This window comes from Suillus subaureus (genome assembly GCF_016647635.1).
Source record: "Suillus subaureus strain MN1 chromosome Unknown BJ212scaffold_83, whole genome shotgun sequence".
NCBI lineage: Eukaryota > Fungi > Basidiomycota > Agaricomycetes > Boletales > Suillaceae > Suillus > Suillus subaureus.
In genome coordinates this window covers 23,139-44,135 of record NW_024538639.1, presented here as the reverse complement: position 1 = coordinate 44,135, position 20,997 = coordinate 23,139, and the positions used below count along the sequence as shown (strand labels likewise).

Genomic DNA, 20,997 nt, shown 5'->3' with positions numbered 1-20,997 from the left:
TCCAAGCTTGATCCTCATGCTTGTTGATGTATCTTGCTTAGCTACAAGTATGCTACCAAGGCATATACTCTTCTGGACATTGCAAGTCAGAAACTGTTCAAATCAAGACATGTGGTCTTCAATGATAGCCCTGGAACTGCACCAGAATTGCAAGGTGACCCTGCAGAGTCCATCAAGTGGGAGCAGTCAGCACCTCAAGGAGATGCAATGACACACACAGAAGCTCTTCCAACAGAATAGGTGTCTGTTGACCCACCAAATGCAGACTCAGAATCCATTTGTGCCAGTGACAATCCAATGCTAGAAGTGGTCAACATTGTCACCCACAACACTGTCCCAGTGACAGTGAGAAACAGCAAGGGCAGAAGTCCAGGGACAAAGTCTGAAAAACCTGCAAAGTGAGTGCAACTGCCACCAAAGGAACCAGTAGACCCAACTGATGCTGATAATGCACTCATTGCACAATAAAGAGAATGCTGACATATGCAGCCCTCAGCTCACACACCTCAACTTGTGGTCAGTCAACCAAAGACCACATTGATGCCCAATCTTCAAACTCTCACCAAAGAGCCAGTGCAAGTACAGCCCAATGACCTGCACCAAACTGGTCTGGTGCATGGCTGACTAACATTCTTACAAGGCCTAATACCACAAGAACCATGGCCAAATAACCTTCCCTTTACTTTGAACCAACAGCTCAGCCCAGGAGATTTCTTTTTTTTTACTTTTCAAAAGCCTGGTACCTAAGGATGATTATTTTTGGACAATTATTCATGTATTCAGTTTTGCTTTGTTTGGTGTAAAAATGACCCAGACAGAATCTCATGCATGTCAGGTGACTTTTAAAAATATTTCCCACATAAGTTACCCTGTAGGAACCTAAATATGAAGCACTACATCTCTGTCATATGCCATTCCAGTGTGACAATCATATTTCTGCTAGGCTTGCAATGGCCATCTTTTGATATAGGTGATGGAAAGGTAGCCCTCACATCATTCATCACTCTCCTATATGTGGCCTTTATTAGTTTCAGCTACAAAACCATCAACCACTTTTCCCACACTCAACCTGCTCCAGACATGCATTCCCATGCTCTGTGGACACACACATTCACTCCTGTGCTGTGCACATACCTGCAGTCAATTTCCCACACCTTCAGACTACTTTACAGATGTCCCACATCAGTCCATTGTCCATTTTACCTCATTGGTACATATTTTGCCTTGCCTCATGTGTTGTAACAAGTGTTGCAGCCTTATTACATGTCTTTACATATTCCTACTGCCTGTCTGTCCTGTCCCTTCTGTTTCCAAGAGGGTTTAGCTAGTATAAAGTGCCTGGAGTGACTACTTTGTATTTACTTCCCTTTTATGGTATTTCCTTTCCTTAGGTTTTACTTAGGAGCAGTTACCATTAGTGCATGCTTTTTAGCCCCTATTGGTTACCTTACACCTGGACACCTTACCTTGACTTTCCTTACCTGTGCAATCAATACCCTTGCCCTCACTTGCTACCCATGCCATTCCTTAAGACTTCCCTACCCTTTACCCTAGCATCTCACACTTCCACATTGAACACTCATTGACCACACTTCTGCATTCCTGTGCTCTACATACCCGTGCACTTGTTCCCACACTCTGCGCACTTTTGGGTCTTTAGTATCATTGGCTGTTCTCAATAGCAATTCCCTTTAGTGTGAAGAACCATGTTGCTCAAGGGGGAGAGAGACTGACTCAGAGGGGCTTGGCCTCAGCTCATATGCTGTGCCCCTTACCCAAGTATGTGCCCTTCATTTCATATGAGGTCTAATGGTGGTCCAATGAAGTCTGGAGGACTTCCAGAGGCTGGCTACTCTGGTGGAGTGCTAGAAGACTTCTGGAGGAGCATGGGAGAGTTCCAGAAGAGTGCAGGAAGTGCTCAGGAGAGTTCCCACTGCAAGGTAATACTTCTACAGGAAACAGGATGGAAGGATAGGAGGTCCAAGGGTCCAAAGGTCCAGAGGACAGGAGGACAGGAGGATAGAGGTACGAAGGACAGGATGTCCAGAGGTATGAAGGGCAGGATGTCCAAAGGTACAGAGGGTGGGACATCCAAAGGACAGGACACCCAGAGGTCTGGAACGAATAGGGGCTACATCAGATGGGGTCCGATGTAGAAACAAACAGAGGTAGACTACCCTAAGGTAGAGTCGGAGAGACAGGGATTGGACCTAAGTCCAGAAAGAGGGTAAGTGCCGGAAAGGCAGAGCTCTGGCCTAGGGAATCAATCCCTAGGCCTGATGGGTAGGACAGACTTAGGTGGACCAAAGTCCGAGAGAGGATTGGGCAAGTAGAGCAAAGTCTAAGATGATATTCAAACTAAGGAAACTACAGGAGTATCTACAGGGGTTATATACTGGAGAATATCTGGGGGGGATCAGTAAGCAAAGGAGCAGGGCTATGTATGAGCATGTGGAAACACATTAGTAAGTAAGACAGAACATAACTAAATGAACTTGGAGATGAAGACTCATACAAGGATTAATAAGCAAGATGGAACAGGAGGTAACCAAAAGCTGGAAAGGCAGAGATGCCTAAATGGGGATAGGTGCAGGATATCAGACAGAGGGTGGGAATAGGTCCGGAGTTAATATCTGGAGGTCTGGAGATTTGGGGATCCAGAAGACAAGGTGGATACAGGACCAGGATATGAGAAGGTGGATAGAGTCCAGATGTCTTGCTGGATGGAGTGTGCATAGGGTGGATGGGACAGGGGGTTATGGATCAGGCTAGCAGTGGAGATCTGATGGTCCAGAGCTCAGGGGTAAATCCGGAGCATAGTTGATCCTGCTGAGGTGTGGAGCACACAGCAGAAGGGAATCTGGGAATGAGTTGGATGTGAAGTGGGGTCCAGACGTAGGCTTGGAAGGCGTGGGAGTATGATGGAACATGGGTCCAGATTGTGGGATATGACATTTAGGGTCAAATGTTCTTGCTTGCAAGTGTAGCTAGGCAGAGCATCGACCTTACAACAATATTTTTGGTTAGGCACTTTACCTAGTGTCAAGCCATTGTTGTGTTTGCACACTGTTGTGAGGAAGAAATAAGAACTAGGCTGTTAGCAACTAGTACCACTTATCCTAAGAGGCATGAATTAACAGTTTGGCCTGAGAGGACTGCTATTGAAGCACTTCCTTTGAATATATGCAAGGGAAGCAAATGAATGAAGGAGTTATAATCTATAGCAGCCTAAGAAACTAGAGTGTGGACTGTATGTATACCTTTGAGTTCCTATGTCAAAGAATTGACCATGAGTGCAAGCAAAAATCAACTGGTGTTAGTATCACAAGCACAGGAGGAATACTAGAAGATATGTGCAAGCACAGTGAATGCTGGGTACCAGTGCAGTAGATGTAATGTGCATGAAATCAAGCATGCTTGATAGAGTGGCTGGATGCAAAGGAAATAGTGTGAGGGAATGACCATGCTAAGTTACCAGTCATGGGTCAGGTATTCTTGCAAGAGCCTAAATATAAGGTCCTAGCAGTACAGAACTTCAGAGTGGTTGAATTACACATAATTATCAAGTATGAGCAAACAGAATGAATTGCGCAAGGTCTACAAAATAATGTGAGAGTGACTCTCCTATAGAGCTGAGTCCAGGGGGGAAGGGAACTAACTCATTCATATGTACTGCAGTTGTTTTATCATAGCACATGAATGTCCAGAATGTGTAGGCAAGAATTGTAGCATAGTAAGCATGCACACAATGAGTCTATAGGTAATAAGACATCATGCACTGTGGAATGTGAGTAACATGTAATAAGACCTGCAGCTCATTTAGCAATGACATTTGGGAAAAATAATGCACCAGTGGAGATAGGTGGACATGGATAGGACATGGAAGGATGGATTCCTAGGACCAGACCAAAGCTAAATGGGAATGCAGTGTGGGAAACACAACAAAAAGAGAACTGGAAAGTAGCCTTCTAAAGTTGGGTTAAATGTGCTATGCCTAGCTGCTATTCAACCCTAAAGGGTTTCTGGACTAAGCTCAGTGCTCAGAGAGGATAGGAAATCATGCTAATAACTCTCAGCCTCAGACTGGTACTGGTAGGTGGTGAAAACTATGATGATTACATAAGCACCAAAAGTGCGAACATAACACTAAGTAATATCTGCCTATATAAGCCCACAGTAAATGAAATCCCTACAGTGGGTCATGGAAGGAGTGCATGCCTATAGTCAAAGGAGCATACTAACAGTGGATGAGTTGATATATATGGATTAATGATCAGCGCTTTATCTCCTTTCCTGGTAGTAAGAAGAACTGTGCTGTTGATCATATGTGCCTAGCACCGGTATGATTGTCACACCATGCTCCACAACCAGCAAACCTGGTTCTGTTTCATTTGTTGGTTTTTCTATGTTCTTCTTTTATTTTCCAAGTTTCTGTGTTTCTGTAGCAGACATATTCCAGAATTTGTATTGTCTTTTTCATCCATCTGAGGCTCAGAGCAGCTTAGTGGGGAGACTTTAGGAGTTGATATCTGTGTGCTTGACCTTACACATCTGAGTAGTGGTACTGAGCTAGGGTTGTCATTGCCAACCAGCTTTAGCTATTGAAAGGGGACTTGGTGCAGACCACCAAGGACATCCATTCCTGACTCTGTTTAATACTCATTGTGAGTTCCTTGGCAGCAAGTTCTGAAGCTTTGACTAGTCCTGACCTTTGATCCTACCTGCTTGTGCTTTGGGAGTGACCTCTATTGCTTCACACAACCTGCTGGTGGTATTGTTATTGTGCAACATAGCTGTCTCTCTTTCTTTTTCTTTTTGTTATCAATGTAGTCCATATACTGTTGGAGTGCTAACTCACTACTGATCTCATGGAACATCTTCTGCTGAACATAGCTTAGGTACCACTGAACAGCCACCCACAAACAACCATGTTATCAGTCATTGGTATTTGTCTGAATCACTGACTGTGGAGATATTTGGTTTTTATAGGTGTTTATCTATAGATCATCTATCTAAGAAGACACCATTGTTGTGCATGGTATGGAGTTCATACCATGACATATACAAAAAGAAGTATAGAAGGAGATCATTAGGAGAGTGTATGAGGATATATTTCTCACTCATAAGCTTAGTCATCTATTTCCCTTTATTTATTTACTTGCATTTGTAGTTTCAGCCACTTGATTACATCAGTGAACCACTCAGATATGTTTGTAAGCATGTCATGTGACTGGTAATATTCTGACTTGTAAGGATTGTTCCATGACTTATCATGATTTGTCATGATTTGTCATGCTTTGTAATATTTTACTCATGTACTTTAGTAAGCAGCTGATTCAGCACACCAAAAGACTTGGTTTGTAAGCATATTCTTACCAATCCAGTGATGAGTCATTGCTTAGTAAGGATGGTTTCTAAAATGTATATAAGGACTCCATTCTTACATAATCAACAAGTTTTTCCCTCTTCTTTCTTGTCTTAATGTTAAGGTCGTACTCAAAAGGTAACTGGATCTGAAGGGCTTTGGCCTCAGCTCATGCGCTGTGCCCCTTACCCGAGTATTGCCCCTTATTTCAAAAAGGCAAGACTAGCATGTCCAGAAGGTTGGACAAGTAGCATAATGGATCCAGATGACTTCCGGATGAGGGATAAGTATCATAAGGCTAATCTGGACAAGTCCAGACTAGAAACTAATGGTATTGGACTGTCAGGGACAGAGGCAGATACAGATAGACTATAGGAATCAATCCTAAGTCTCGGAGGGTGACGAGAGTAGAGGTACTCAAGTCCAGAGGACAGGAATGAGTAGAACTAAGATGATATTCAAACTGAGGTACTACAGAAAGTTACAGGAGGTTATATACTATAGGTATCTAATGGAATGATCAATCAGCAGAGTCCGAGGCTATGTACAAAGCATGTGGATAGTCTATTGGTAAGTAGAAACAGATCACAAATCATGAAACGGAAATGAAACATAGGTAGCAGATAAGGGAGCAGGACGGATATACAGATAACTGAAATACCAGAGTTAGGGGGTTACCGAAAAGAGACGAGCACTGGTTGTGGATTCGGATGAGTTGTGGACCAGACCAGATGAGTGGACAGATTGAATGACAAGATGTTGGAGGGGGATAAGATGTGGATAGCATTGGAGATAAGATGTGGATCTGAGATGAGATAAGGGTCGGATCTGAGATCTGGATATGCAGATGTGACACTCAAACCGTGGGATTCATAAGATTTGAAGTGCAGGAGTTTTCCCCTCTTTCTGTCTCCAACAAAGTGAGATCCAGAAGAAAGTGAAGGCCTACAGATTACCTTTGAAAACTACAGTATTTCTAGTCTAGATTGGTTGTATACTATCTTACAGGGATCGCCTATACAACAGTCTATCATATTTAATTCAGCAGAGGTCCATATTACCTACTAGGTTTAAGTTAACCTGACAAAATATACACCTCCCTTTACTATCAAGAAGTGATCAAGCAGAGAAGTAATTTATTACCCTTTGGCCACCCATGAACACCACATTATCAACCAAGAAGTAGAAAATCTGTTGACCATGAACTTGAGGAGCTGGCACCTTAGTCTTATTGAAGTACAATTGTGATAGTCATTGTATTTCACCTCAACTTATATAAGACCCTCAAGTAGTAAGACACTGTCACTGATTTCAATGACTCTGGGCCCTTGGAAAGTCCATAAACTGAACTTGCATCAGAACTGGAGGACTTGTTTCTGGCAAACAACATCTACTGCTATATCACTGGACTTGCCAAGGGTGATCCAAAGGCAAATGAAATGCCAAAGACCCTCAGGGAAGCCTTACAACCATTTGGTCTGTCAAGGTCATGTTACCAAGTTGCTTCCCTGTGTTCAAATTGACTGCTTTTGCTTATGTAAATGATTGATTTTTTCAGCCTCCATGTGACTTGGCTGGCTTCAAATAGAACTTGAGACAAAGGCCATTGAACCATCTGAATGCAATGGCAATGCTCATTTTCTCCATAAAAATTATGTTTCAGAGTTGTGGTGCCCTCTCTCCCTGCCTACTCTACCAAAAGGCATGATTTTATGTCAATGCTGATGTGCAGAATGATTTTCTTACTGTTTAATGATTATATAAATGGATTGGAGATGATTTCTGAGTGTTTTGAACCCTAATGAATTGCAATGTGTGAGTTTGCCTGATATCCCCCCTCAAAGATCGAATTTTCTAGGCTTCCCATGACTTGCCAGGATGCCAGGAGTGTTTGTCCTAGGGGCCATTAATCCCTCTGAACACAATGGTTGAGCCAGACTTCCCAAAAAAATTGTGTTCTTGAGATATGTGAGGTCCCCCTTCCCCTCTTACCTTCCATATCTTGTTATTGTATTGTCATGATTCTTCAATAGTCTTGCTTTGTGTCTTTCTCAGCATAGCACTTCATACACAATGCTGATTTATTCTACCTCAACATATTCATGTCCAAAATTCATAATTCACATGAACAATACATAGAGTGACATGAATGGCAAATGCTCTCAGAAGTGAAAAAAAAATTATACTATTATTGATGATAGGTTGATTTTTATAGGAGGTGACACACATAACATGAGCTCTCCAAAGCAAAATTCATTAGTTACATCACATTACAGCTGATTCCAAAACTATGCGGAATTGCAAAATCAAAACTTGTGCATCAGAAATCCCCAGACAAGGACCCTGTAAGCACATGAGTGAGAGATTTGCAGCACTGGCTTATAACATTGAGTCTGCATTGTCCAATGCCACCACACACTGTTTCAGATGATCTAAAGGCTCAAATACCTGTTCTACATCAACGTGGGCACTTGGTCAAGCATATCTGTTACAATCTTGTATGCCCCTATTCATTTTCTCCTCATTACTGTTGTATTACATCACAAGCCACATAGCGCTGCTGCTAGACTTATCTCCAATATCTTGTATTACATCACGATTGCCATTGCCATTGCTAGATGACTCATTCTTATCGCTTATGCATCCTTTTCTTATCTCTGACTCATCATTGAACTACGCCTGCCCTAAACCACTTATGATTCACTATATATAGTCAATGATGTACTTAGTAGTTCTTTACTTTAATCTTACTAGGTTTTTGCCTGAACATTCTCTCACTTAGGACCTCCAATCCTAAGTCATCTGAACTGATATTCAAGCCAAAGACACTCTCTTTGACTTGTCTTATGACCCTTGCATTTGCAAGGTCTCAATCTTAACTTCAGCTGTCGCTCTTATCAAGCTGCTGTTGTTACAACTATCCTAGTCCATGACAATATCTGCCATCTACTTGGAGTAAAAAAGACTCTTGTATACAAAGTTTTACAGCTCTTTCCCGCAACTTGGAGTATCCACAACAAGAATACAGGCCAACATCACACCCTCACCATCAATGATCTCACTTTCATCACTGCTATCCTTTGTCACTGTCCTACTATCTATCTTGATGAGCTACAGCATGAATTGCACTCTTGTTGTGGTGTGTTTGTGTCTGTGCAAACACTTCTTTGCACATTTTGGCAGCTACATCTCAATCACAAATGCATTTCTGCACACACTCTTGAATGGAATGAAGAAAAATGTGCTATTTTTATGAATAATATTGCTGAAATTGTGCCTGACCCTGAAATGTTGATGTTTGGTGATGAGGTTGTGAAAGACAAGAGAACTGTCATTCAATGCTATGGCAGATCAAGAATTGGAATGAGGTATGTCAAATTGTGCTTTGATTGATATGTAATAACTAGTTTGTAACAGATGCATCCAAAGGAAGTGCTTCATGTGAGGCAAACACTACTTGATCCTGCCAATACTGGCTCTTGATGGAATCATCGCTTATGATATCATCAAGGGACCAGTAACAAGTGAGCGATTTGCACAATTCTTACGTGAGCATGTGGTAGGGTCTTGTAAATGTGATGTGGATCAAAAGTTGACTGATTGTTTACAGCTGCCTTTAACCAACCCATATCCAGGTCTGTGCAGTGTACTAGTTTTAGACAATTGCTGCATTCACCACAGTGATGAGGTTTGTCGTCTGGTCAAGGAAGAAGCTTTATGCAAGCTTGTCTTTCTGCCCCCATATTCACCTGACTACAACCCTATCGAGCAAGCCTTTTCTGCTATCAAAGCATATCTATGACAACATTTTGATGACAAGACTTTGACAAGTATGGTACAAGCATGCCAAGCCATCACACCTGACAAGGCAGAAGGTTATTTTCATGCTTCAGGGTACATTGCCTAACTATTCTACTGGTTTGTAGTGCTAGTTCTAAATAAAAGGATCTTCTGTACCTGCTTGATCACCCTCTGACTCAAAAGTGAATCCAGGAGGAAAGATAACCCAACTTTGCCTGTTTTTGCAGAAGTAGTAAAGGTCATAGTCAGGATCTGGGCGCTTGCTTGGAGGACACTCATCAGGCTTCATACAACTTCCACTGATGTGTGCTCATCCCCCATCATGATACCTCCTATCATACTGGAATTTCTTGTATTCAGGAATGTTTGAGTCAGTTGTATCACTGTTGATGCTTTGTGCTACTCTTTGCAAGAGGGCCATTCCACCATGTAATACTCCTTTTCTTCAGCCAAATAATGTCACCTATGCTGAGACTAACTTGAGCAAGATCTTGGTCAGCCATCTTGGCAAGTATATCTGGACCTGCACCAATGCCATGCAGGGAGGGTTCATATGTTGGGGCAAATGCAACACCAAGGTGGTCCTTGGCATACTTCAAAAAATGAGTAAGTGTCAAGGGTGTTGGAGCAACAGGTGATATAATGGGAAGTGGTGTCAAAGGTGTGGCCTCACATGTGAGATCTTGCAGCCCACAACAGGAGCATAGATGTGAGGGAATTGATGTCAGTTGTACTGACTGATATAGCTGCAGGTATTGCAGCAGGAGCAGCCATGGAATAACACATTGGATGCAAGGTAGGCTCATGCTTTGCAGGGTCAAAAGATGGGATATTGGGTGGTACCATGGTGGTAGCCTCTCCCTCATACTTGATAGTTTGTATTTCATATTAAGTACTAGCCATCACAAAAAGTCAATCAGAAACATACCATTGCACGAGCCCAGTTCTTGATCATTGCTGGTGTGCATGGGATCTCCATGCCACTTTGGTACATGTATGTGACAGAATTGTCATACTCATTACCCCATTTCTTGATGATAAGCCTGTGAAAACAAGCAATTTCATGATTGAGCTCTGTAGCACCATCCACAACTGCGGTCTCATCATCATCTGATGCTTCACTGTCTTGGCTTGCAGTATCACCCACAATCTGTCCTCATCAGCCACAACAATCATGCAACCAATTCTCACTGCAACATACCTCATTTTGAGTAGTAGAAACTGGAAGTTTCTCCACATTTTTCATGTTGATAAATACTTTCACCTTTTGAGGCTCTTCAGAGATGAGCTTCTTGGCCACTTCTGCATAATTTGCTTGGTTGTCAACATCCATCACCTTGGCATGGCTATAAACAACCACTGTGAGATAAGTTCAATTCCTATGAATAACACAAAGATCACTTGCCCACAAGAATTACCAAGGAGGTACTTGAAACTATATTTCTTCCTCTTGGTAACCCTATAGTGCGACTTGTCATGCTTCACAAGGATTGTAGTCAAAAATTCAATGTAGTTGGGCTCAGAGATTTGAAAGATGAGTTCCTTGACTTTCATAGATTTCACTTTCTTGGTTTTGGCTTTGCTATTGCTTTCAGTAGCAATCTTGGTGTATGTATCAAGGTAAATAATGAATGTAGCCTTGAATTCAGGTATGGAAGGATCTGATAACAATGACATTGTCTTTTGGTGAATCACAGATGTACACTAGTGCAGCATACTACAAATGTTCACTCAGGTGCCTACAGGGTCCTTGTCTGGGCATTTCCAACACACAAGTTTTGATTTTGTGATTCTGCATAGTTTTGGAATCAGCTGTAACTACATCAGTTACATTAGACACAATCAACAGGACTCTAATAGAAGGGTAAAAGCTATCTAAACAGCCATCAAAAGCAAAAATAGTTGTTCTCAAAAAGTTTCATGAAGTGAAAATAGCTGGCACTACTATCAACAGTGGACTCCCATTGAGGAGTGACAACCAGCAAAAGCAAAGTAAAAAAGGCAAAAAACTGGCACTATTATCAATAGTAGACTCCCATAGAGGAGTGACAACCAGCAAAGAAGAAAGAAAGAGAAATTTTTTGGTTCAAGTTGACTGCATTTTTGCTTATATAACCATTTCTAAATGCAGCCTATCACTTAGAAGTATTCACATATTCCAGAGTGATGCTGCTCTCCCCCTACCTACTGGGCCCAGAGGCATGATTCCATGTTAATACTGATGTTCCTAGTGTTTTGTGATCATATTGATTGATTGGAGATGGTCTTAGGATCATTTGGGCCCATGTAAATTGTGATGTGTCAGTTTGCCTCATACCCCCACAAAGATCAATTTTTACAGACTTCCCATGACTTGCCAGTGCCCCAGGAGTATTCCTGGGGGTTTATGAGCCCTCTGAACATGATAGTCAAGCTAGAATTCCAAGAAAAAATTGTGTTCTTGAGATATGCAAGGTCCTCCTCCCCCCTCCTACCTTCTATATTGTGCTGTACATGATTTTAACTTAAAGTCAATACCATAAAGGACTATTTTGGGGTTTCTCAAGTGTAGGAATTGATTGGTGATGGTCCCAGACCATCTGGAGGTCAATAATGGTGATATGTGTTGGTGGGGCCAAAAGTTTAGTATTTTGACCATATCTTCACAACCCAACTGCCAATTTCTTTAATTCTTAGCTCATATCATTTCTGGATGCGTCCTCCATGATATGTACCAGTCCATGAAAAGAAGTTTTTGCACAAGTTTGAAACCTATTTCTGAAAGACCATATAAATTGCATGAATTCAAGGTATGGCCATCATTTAACTTCTAGGAACCAAGAATTTTTGGACCAGTAACAGGGAACTGCTTACTCAAACAGTGGTCTCAACCAATCACCAAATTGCCCTTCATCATCCTCTAGCTATGATTGGGGAATATCAACATTGATGGGGTGAAGTTAAAAATTTGCACTTTATCATATAAGTGCAAATGAGCTACAGACCCTGACTGGTGTTTGCATCTCAACTTTCATGGCTAGTAGTAAAAGGCAAATCCAAGTCAGCCCTTGTGCTATTTCAAGGAAAAGAGTGAGTAGGCAATGCCTTTGCATGTTTTTTTTGCTCAAATATTTTTAGAGGAGTGCAATAACAGAGGCAAATGAAGTGGCTAAACATGCTTTGATGTTGATGGGCCCAGCCAAGATGCAACTTCTTTCTGTGACATCAGTACCCCTTCCTAAAAGGTGCTATGGCCCTGCAAAACAGTGTACACAATCCATGTCAGAGAAGACTGCTGCACATATCTGCAAATACTAGTTGAAAACTGCTCCCACCTTTTGCATTCCAGGAGTCAAGCTAGTGCAACTTGCAAAACAGTCAAAGCCTAGCAAAGCAGACAAAGTGCATGCCACAGAGGTCATGCACAAAATGAAAAATTAGGAGTCTGATGTCTTCTCTGCCAAATTCACTGATGCAGATGGCCATTTGCTAGCAGCATACTTCTCCAATTGAATCATTACAAATAATCCTCCAGGGGAACAGAATCCTCCAACATATATTGGCAGTCCACAGACTCCATTACAACTTCACCATTCCCTATGTGATCTGAAGAGAGCACAAGAAGACTGCACTGTTAGATTAGTATTTGATGACATTCCAGTGAGTGTTCCTTATGGTATTGGAGTGCATACTTATGAAATACATGGACTGATATTGTGGAGGATGCTCTGTATGCCTCCCAAGTCCTGCACCACTTCCTCTGCCCACATAAAAGCAAAAGAGATGGGAGACATGATTTTGCAGACTTCCTTATGTGGTACAAGCACTGAGGAGGAGTAAAAGTGGATGAGAATGAGGACCAGGAGAATGAGGACAAGGCCTATGAGGATGGGGGTGAGGACTATGAGGGTGAGGGTGAGGATGAGGATGAGGGTGAGGGTGAGGACTGGGAGCATGTCATTTGTAAATGAGTATGAAAATTTGGAATGCACTAGCATCTCCCACCTTGTCCATTCTTGGCAGATGCAATGTTATCAAGGAAAGGAGGTGAGTTTTGGTAGCCCATGCAGTATGCAAAACTGATTGCCCACCAAGTTCAATGAGAGTCCATTAAAACCTTCAGCCAACATGTTCTGCAATGCACAAGTTGCACTTGCTGTACAGTGATATATGAAGTGGACATCCAAGTTGGCCATAATGCTCAGAGAGATGTTCAAAGTGACCCACCCAGATGATTTTTAGATCTATCAAAAGGCCTTTGAGGTGGGCATCTGGGAGGTGGCAGACCCAGGCCCCTGGCTGGGGCATGCAATTGCCTGGAAGCTAAATCTCTTACCTCACCATCATGGGCTTAATGGTAACCCAATGGCAATATTTTGCTTGGGCTACTTTTCAGAGGGTGAGGCCTACTTAATGGATCTCAAGCTCAAACTTCAGTATGTTTGGGATTTAGCTGACTGTCATATCCCACAATGCGGACCCATGTTCCATCATACTCCCACACCTTCTGAGCCTACATCCAGACCCCACTTCATATCCAGCTCATTCCCAGATCCCCTTCCGCTGTGCTCCACACCTCAGCAGGATCAACTCCACTCCGGATTTACCCCTGAGCTCCAGACCATCGGATCTCCACTGCTAGTCTGATCCATACCCCCTGTCCCATCCACCCTATGCACACTCCATCCAGCAAGACATCCAGACTTCACCTCGTCTCAGATTCCAGACTATATCCACCTTCTCATATTCCAGTCCTGTATCCACCTTGTCTTCTGGATCCCCAGATCTCTGGACCTCCAGATATTAACTCTGGACCTATTCCCACCCTCTGTCTGAGATCCTGCACCTATCCCCATTTAGGCATCTCTACCTTTCTGGCTTTCGGTTACCTCTTCTTCTGTCTTGCTTATTGATCCTTGTATGAGTCCTCATCTCCAAGTTCATTTACTTATGTTCCGACTTACTAATGTGTTTCCACATGCTCATACATAGCCTTGCTCCTTTGCTTACTGATCCCCTCAGATATTGTCCAGTATATAACCCCTGTAGATACTCCTGTAGTTCCTCAGTTTGAATATCAACTTAGACTTGCCCAATCCTCTCTTGGACTTTGGTCCTCCTAAGTCTGTCCTACCCATCAGGCCTAGGGATTGACTCCCTAGGCTGGAGCTCCACCTTTCTGGCACTTACCCTCTTTCTGGACTTAGGTCCAATCCCTGTCTCTCCAACTCTACCTTAGGGTAGTCTACCTCTGTTTGTTTCTACATCAGACTTTGTCCAATGTAGCCCCTATTCCTTCCAGACCTCTGGACCTCCTGTCCCTCGTACCTCCAGGCATCCTGTCCTTCAGACATTCTGTCCTCCTAACCCTCAGACATCCTATCCTCCTGTCCTTTGGACATCCTGCCCTCTGTACCTTCAGACATCCTGTCCTTCTGTCCTCCATCATCCTGCCCTCCTGTCCTCCTGTCCTCCTGTCCTCCTGTCCTCCTGTCCTCCTGTCCTCCTGTCCTCCTGTCCTCCTGTCCTCCTGTCCTCCTGTCCTCCTGTCCTCCTGTCCTCCTGTCCTCCTGTCCTCCTGTCCTCCTGTCCTCCTGTCCTCCTGTCCTCTGGGCCTTCGGACCTCCTATCCTTCCATCCTGTTTCCTGTAGAAGTATTACCTTGCAGTGGCAACTCTCCTGAGCACTTCCTGTGTTCCTCCAGAACTCTCCTGCGCTCCTCCGGACGTTTCCCACGCTCCTCTGGAAGTCCTCTAGCACTCTCCAGCAGAGTAGCCAGCCTCCGGACTTTGTCGGACCATCATTGGACCTCATATGAAATGAAGGGCACATACTCAGGTAAGGGGCACAGCATACGAGCTGAGGCCAAGCCCCTCTGAGTCAGTCTCTCTCCCCCTTGAGCAACATGGTTCTTAACACTGACACTTCATAAGCATTTAATCTTGTTACTAGGTATCATCCAGGTGATGTGCTTATTTTTAGGGCTGGAGACCTCCATCATGCTGTTGGCCCTTGGAAGGCTGAAGGTGACATTACCACATGGGGCATCATGCCTGGCCACATTGAAAATGTTTTTTTTCACCAGTGCATTCTCTTTGTGCCCTGAAAAATAGGAAAGCTGGTTAGATAAGACATTGCTGGAGGCACCTTACCCAGCTCTGAGTCTTAGCGCTCATTTTATCACCACTTCATCATAAGTACTGTACTTGCCTAGGACTATAATTTTGTGAACAGACACCATGGTCACTCTTCTGCCAAATGTATGCAGATGCTATATCATCAAGAAAGAAATCATGGTCAAGGCAGCGATCTCTCAACCATGTCAGAGATATTGTCTGTTACGGCGAACCGTAGGTCGACTAGGATGGGCGCGACGATAGGTACTCGATAAGAGTTCGCCTAAAGCCAGTTCGTGTCCTTACAAATGTAAGGTTCTTTTAAGACAAGTCAGAGAGAGTGTCTCTGGCTTGAATATCGGTTATCAGAAGACTTAAGATTGGAGGTCTTAAGTGAAGGATAGTACAGGTAAAACCTAGTAGATTAAAGTGAAGTCTAACTAAATACATGACCAGGTTTATATAGACGTAGGTCCTTTAGGGCAGGTAAGTACACGTCAGCGGTCGAGTCAGAGATAAGGGGTTGCGTCATCGACTGAGTCAGAGATAAGGGGGATGAGTCATCTAGCGACGGCATGCAGTGATCGTGATGTAATACACAAGTATAGAAAGCGGAGTCTAATGATGGCACGGCAAGGTGCGGTCATGATGTAATACACAAGTATGAAGAGAAAAGAGATAGGGGTAACCATAGCTGTAACATTGTCAGGATCTGAAAGGAGTCGAGCTCTGCATATAATTGTTGATAGTCTTAAACTGAGTGAATGTATCAGAAGACAACTGATTGACATTCCCATTGACTCTGAACCAAGGAGCATCTGGAGAACCTGCTTCAAAGGTATTCAGTCCAAATGAATTGTTTTTCACTTCTAATTTCTGGTGGGTGTACAGCATTAGGCTCTTTGTCACATCAGGCTAGTGCAAGCACATGATCGAGTATGGTGCAATAAGGGAAACCTGTCATATCCACCCACTTTCCTTATTACCATCATGGGGCCTAGGCCTGATGGGAGCATCCTTGCTGTGACAAAGGCTGACCCAATATACAGTGGCTCAAAAAACTGTCCACATGTTTTTGCATTTTTTACTATTTACAATATTGTGTGAGAATACATAAAGACCTCAGTAACATGCTAATACCATATTGTGGTGCTGCTTCAGGGCTTTGGATTGAGCACCACATCGTGAGAATCAGAGGAGATATGGTGGAGATACAAGGCTTACAAAATCATGACTCATGTGGACAGTTTTTTGAGCACATATTAAAACTATATAAATCATCATTTATGACACCATAACAATCATGCCACCATTAAATAAAGAAGGAGATGTCAAAGCAAGGCACATACTAGTCAATAGTACACTTGAACTCTGGGGTGTACAACCAAAGACACTGAGATCTTGTGTCAGTGCATATGACTAAAGTTGCTGTGGTTCAGTTCAAGTCCAGTTCAGACACATCTCATCTGAACCTGAACTCAAACCATAGCTAGGGTATGTACTTGCTGCTGAACCCGAACCTGGACTATTGGTTCAGTGATGGACCAGTTCTACACAGTTCTGTTCAGGTTCAGACTGGTTCAGAACCGAAAAAAATGCTACAATAAAATTTATGTTGCAACTTCAAGGTTACTATTCTGAATTGCCCTTCTGCACCTCCCATGCTGTGTCATCCATCAAGTGCTTCTTTTGTGCAGTCCATTGAGTAGCCAACTCTGCTTTTCAGCATCTCCACTCCTTCTTGTAAGTGCCTTTGACAGTTTGGATGGCACTGAAGTTCTTTGGGAGAAGGCAAGCATGCTGCTTCATATCTGTGAGCCCAGCATCAGAAAAGGCATGTTCACAAGGGATGGAAGACCCTTGGATAGGCAAAAAGTCAAGTGCAATGCAACTTAGCACAGGATAATGAGTAGCATTAACCTAAGGAATTTACAGTGAGCACATAATAGTATTATTAAAGGAGATCAGCCAGTACCTGCCACCATGCAAGAATGAGCTCAGCTTGATGCTCAGGTGATAAACTGTCATCAACATAAAGTAAGTTCTCAGACAGATAAGTTTTGAGCTCAGCATGCTGATCTTGAACAGCCTCAAGTTTCTCTCATGCATGACGTTGTTCTGTGGCTCTTGCAATCAGACTGTTGGATGATGTGCATGAAATGGGTGTGGGTGTGAATGAGGTTGAATTAGAAGGGGATTCAGAGTAGGACTTTTGGTATTTGTCAAACTATAATGCCTGTTGAGTCAATAAAGATCTGCATGAAGGAAGGGCTACCAAACTGACCACTCTTTGCATGGTACTGAGTGCTCACTCTTGCCTGTCTACTGTCCACACAATTTTGAAAAATTTGTCCTTGAGGCAAGGGTTTAAATCTTCATGATTGTCAGTACTAGGATAGTTCAATGATAAGGCATTAGTTACTCACACATTGAAACCATGTGTGCAGGAGAATTATCAGTTTTGTTATAGTATTTTTCGAGGCTCTTGATCCCTGCCTCAATAGCTGGCCATAGAGTAACCATTCTGAGGTCAGCTGACAACTCATGCCATTTGGCAAGGAGGTCTTCATACAATGGGAGAATCCACCAGATTGTGGGATAATACTCGTCCAAGAATGTTTCTTGAACCTTCACAGCTTCCTGTAATGTGTTCAGTGCCTAACAGACATCAGCCATAGACTACATACCACCAACACCTCATGGATGAGAGTAAGGAGCCCCCATTCCTCCTCTGAAAGCTTATACTTTTCATACTTTGGCTGACCTTTCTCAACTTTAGGTACATCTTTGGAATCATCAGCTGTGTTCAAGAAGGTTTTGACAGCCTTCTTAAGGGTCAGCAAGCAAGTGATAACACCATGCCAAGAGCCCCAACATGTCTTGCAGTAAGGCAAAAGTTCAAGAGTGTCATTACATATTGCATTGATGCAACATTTCTTGAAATATTTCTTGGCTTGTGGCGACTGGTAGACCTGCTGACATCAGCACCAGTCAGAGAAGAAGACAAGTGGGATAGACGAACCTTTGTGATGAATCCCTGGACTTTCAGAAGAAGCTTTGCAATAAGCTTAGCTTGCAGGCCATATGAAGCTGGAGGGAGCTTGGCAATAATGGTCTCCATTTTTTGTGTGAGTGCCTCGACTTCCTCCTCTGTATCCTCTTCATCAAACTCGGCATCATTATTGGCTGTTCCTGAGGACATGTCAGAGAATGGATCACTGCTAGGCTGTCCTTTCATGGTCTTCTTGAGTGCAGGTGAAAGTTTGGCCAGGAATTTGCCCTCAGCAATGGCAATGGCATGCGAAAAACAACTGTAGAAGGAGCATTAGTGAACTTCATACATGAAAACAACAATTTGAGGCTGACTGAGAGTGTTGCTCTGCTGTGACAAAATCAATATTATTAGCCTTAAGCTTGCTACCGGGTATCCACATGCTTTTGTTGTTGACAGTCACATTGTCAGAGGTAATATTCTGTATCTGAAGGGAGAATCAGTCATGGTGTAGCTAGTGAGACTCGAATTACCTGGTTATGAATGTTGAATAGTTTCATCACCTCATACAGTTCTTGTCCCAAATTTTCACCACTATAACTTCCTTCCACCTCAGAGAATGCCATCAGTTCAGAGCAGAGCTTCCATTCTCGTGAGATCCAATGTGCCATGATGGCAAGGTACGACATCATAATTTTTGAAGTCCACCCATCAAATGTGAGGGAGACAAGACCTGTGGCATCCTATCAAATAGATAACTCTCCATTTTTCAGATTATAGTGGTAGACTGGTACATACTTGTAATTCTGTTGCAAGATCAGCTCGAATTGCCTTTGCACATTCTAAGACATTGTCGGTGATCTTGGTTCAATGGGGGATGTCTGAATCCTTGGTCTTGTTGCATGAGCTGTAGCAAATAAGCTCCCAAAATGCATCATGGTCGACAATAGATAAAGCCTGGATGTATGACTCTGAGTTGATGAATTCATGTTTGAGTTAAAGAACATACCTGGTCTGTTTCGACAATGAAGTGAATAATACATTCATGAAGCTGCTCTTTGCTCCACTCCTCTGGTCTCTGGGCAACTTTGGTGAAACCAAGAATTGATTGTTGTCTATAGAATATGTGTAGGGTTAGACACATTTGTCAATGAAGAGACTTGGCATGTTGACACACTGCTTATTGCTGCCATCAGATTTTCCCTCCAAGCGATCCAATTCTTCTTGTGGAATGCACCATTCATGTATATCAATTTTCACCACAACACATCTCTCTCGGTATACTTTGTAATGATCCATACCCATCCAGCAAACATGTGTTCGCATTGTACTATTATTGCCCTTGAACATGGTCTGCAACTTCGCATATTTAATCAGATTGCTCTTTTTCTTCTCACTACAATCAGGGTAAGCCAAAACGCACAAACATGGTTACATTCCCATCACTCACTTGCAAACCTGGCACACATAGCCTTCTACCAAATTATCAGAGTCAACAGGTTTGAACACAGTAGAAATATCAGCAGCACCATCCCCTTTTTTACGTCTCTTTTTCTGAGTAGGTTCATCATCCTCCCCATCATCCAACTCTTCACCTGCAGTTTTTGACACCAAGCCTTGAGATTGCAGGCCTTAACCCATTCTATTGGCACCGGCTTCAGGGGTTTCGTTACCTTTGAAACAGGCACATCCTTCCTGTTCTGGTAAGTGCTCAAGCCTTTGGATTTTGAAATTGTGTTGGCTGATTTAGTGTTATCTGCCTTGTGTTTCTGTGTGTTCCCAAAGCTCACAGGAGTCAGTTTGGCACCAAACATGAAGGTTGTGGATCCATTGGGTAATGTCAGTGATGGTGACAGAGGCAACTTGAACTGAGGGCAAGGAAGCAGTTTTTTGTGTAGGTGAATGCTCCCATTCTATATCGCAGGCATCTTTGAGTGATCCATCAATATTCAGGGCACACTGGTCCATCATATGCCAAGATCGTGACAATATTCTCCAGGTGTATTGGTTACTTACTAGTACTATACAACTGTAGTTACTGTACAGTACCAAATATCTAACTGAGATGTTCATAAATATATGATCATTTGGATTTGGATACTATACGGTTCGGTTACAGTTCAAACAGGTTCACAATGGTCCACAAATTCAGCTAGTCCCTGAACCCTGAACTGCTCTCCTGCTGGACACTCTCAAACCTGATCATTGTTGGACTGAACTGTGGTCTGGTTCAAGGTTTAGAACTGGTTCTGAGGGTTCAGAACCAGACTTTGGCAACTTTACATATGACACACGGATAACAATTGTTAAGAACCATGTTGCTCAAAGGAGAGAGAGACTGACTCAGAGGGGCTTGGCCTCAGCTCATACGCTGTGCCTCTTACCTGAGTATGTGCCCTTCATTTCAGAGGGAGTCCAATGATGGTCTGACAAAGTCCAGAGGACTTCCGGAGGCTGGCTACTCTGGTGGAGAGTGCAGGAGGACTTCCGGAGGAGCGCGGGAAATGTCCGGAGGAGTGTGGGAGAGTTCTCAGGAGAGTTCCCACTACAAGGTAATACTTCTACAGGAAACAGGATGGAAGGATAGGAGGTCTGAAGTTCCAGAGGACAGGAGGACAGGAGGGCAGGAGGGCAGGATGATGGAGGACAGAAGGGCAGGATGTCCGAAGGTATGGAGGGTGGAACGTCTGAAGGTATGGAGGGCAGAATGTCCAAAGGACAGGATGCCCAGAGGTACAAGGGAC

The 20,997-nt window shown here is 43.1% G+C and overlaps 3 protein-coding genes across 3 annotated transcripts; 1 reads left to right on the top strand and 2 right to left on the bottom strand.

The window, feature by feature from the left end:
- Window positions 1-7,770: 7,770 nt before the first annotated feature.
- BJ212DRAFT_1286073 (uncharacterized protein) lies at window positions 7,771-8,758 on the top strand (the record flags this gene model as incomplete). Its single annotated transcript, XM_041331919.1, has 2 exons — window positions 7,771-7,852; window positions 8,292-8,758. 2 exons carry the CDS (start codon window positions 7,771-7,773, stop codon window positions 8,756-8,758), a joined length of 549 nt encoding a protein of 182 aa, XP_041186222.1.
- An 812-nt stretch (window positions 8,759-9,570) lies between these two features.
- On the bottom strand, window positions 9,571-9,819 carry BJ212DRAFT_1251685 (uncharacterized protein; the record flags this gene model as incomplete). Its single annotated transcript, XM_041329717.1, has 1 exon — window positions 9,571-9,819. A coding segment is annotated over one exon (249 nt), but the record flags the coding sequence as incomplete, so codon positions are not given.
- Window positions 9,820-12,662: 2,843 nt separating this feature from the next.
- BJ212DRAFT_1304898 (uncharacterized protein) lies at window positions 12,663-13,101 on the bottom strand (the record flags this gene model as incomplete). Its single annotated transcript, XM_041333690.1, has 2 exons — window positions 12,663-12,751; window positions 12,849-13,101. 2 exons carry the CDS (start codon window positions 13,099-13,101, stop codon window positions 12,663-12,665), a joined length of 342 nt encoding a protein of 113 aa, XP_041186220.1.
- Window positions 13,102-20,997: the final 7,896 nt, after the last annotated feature.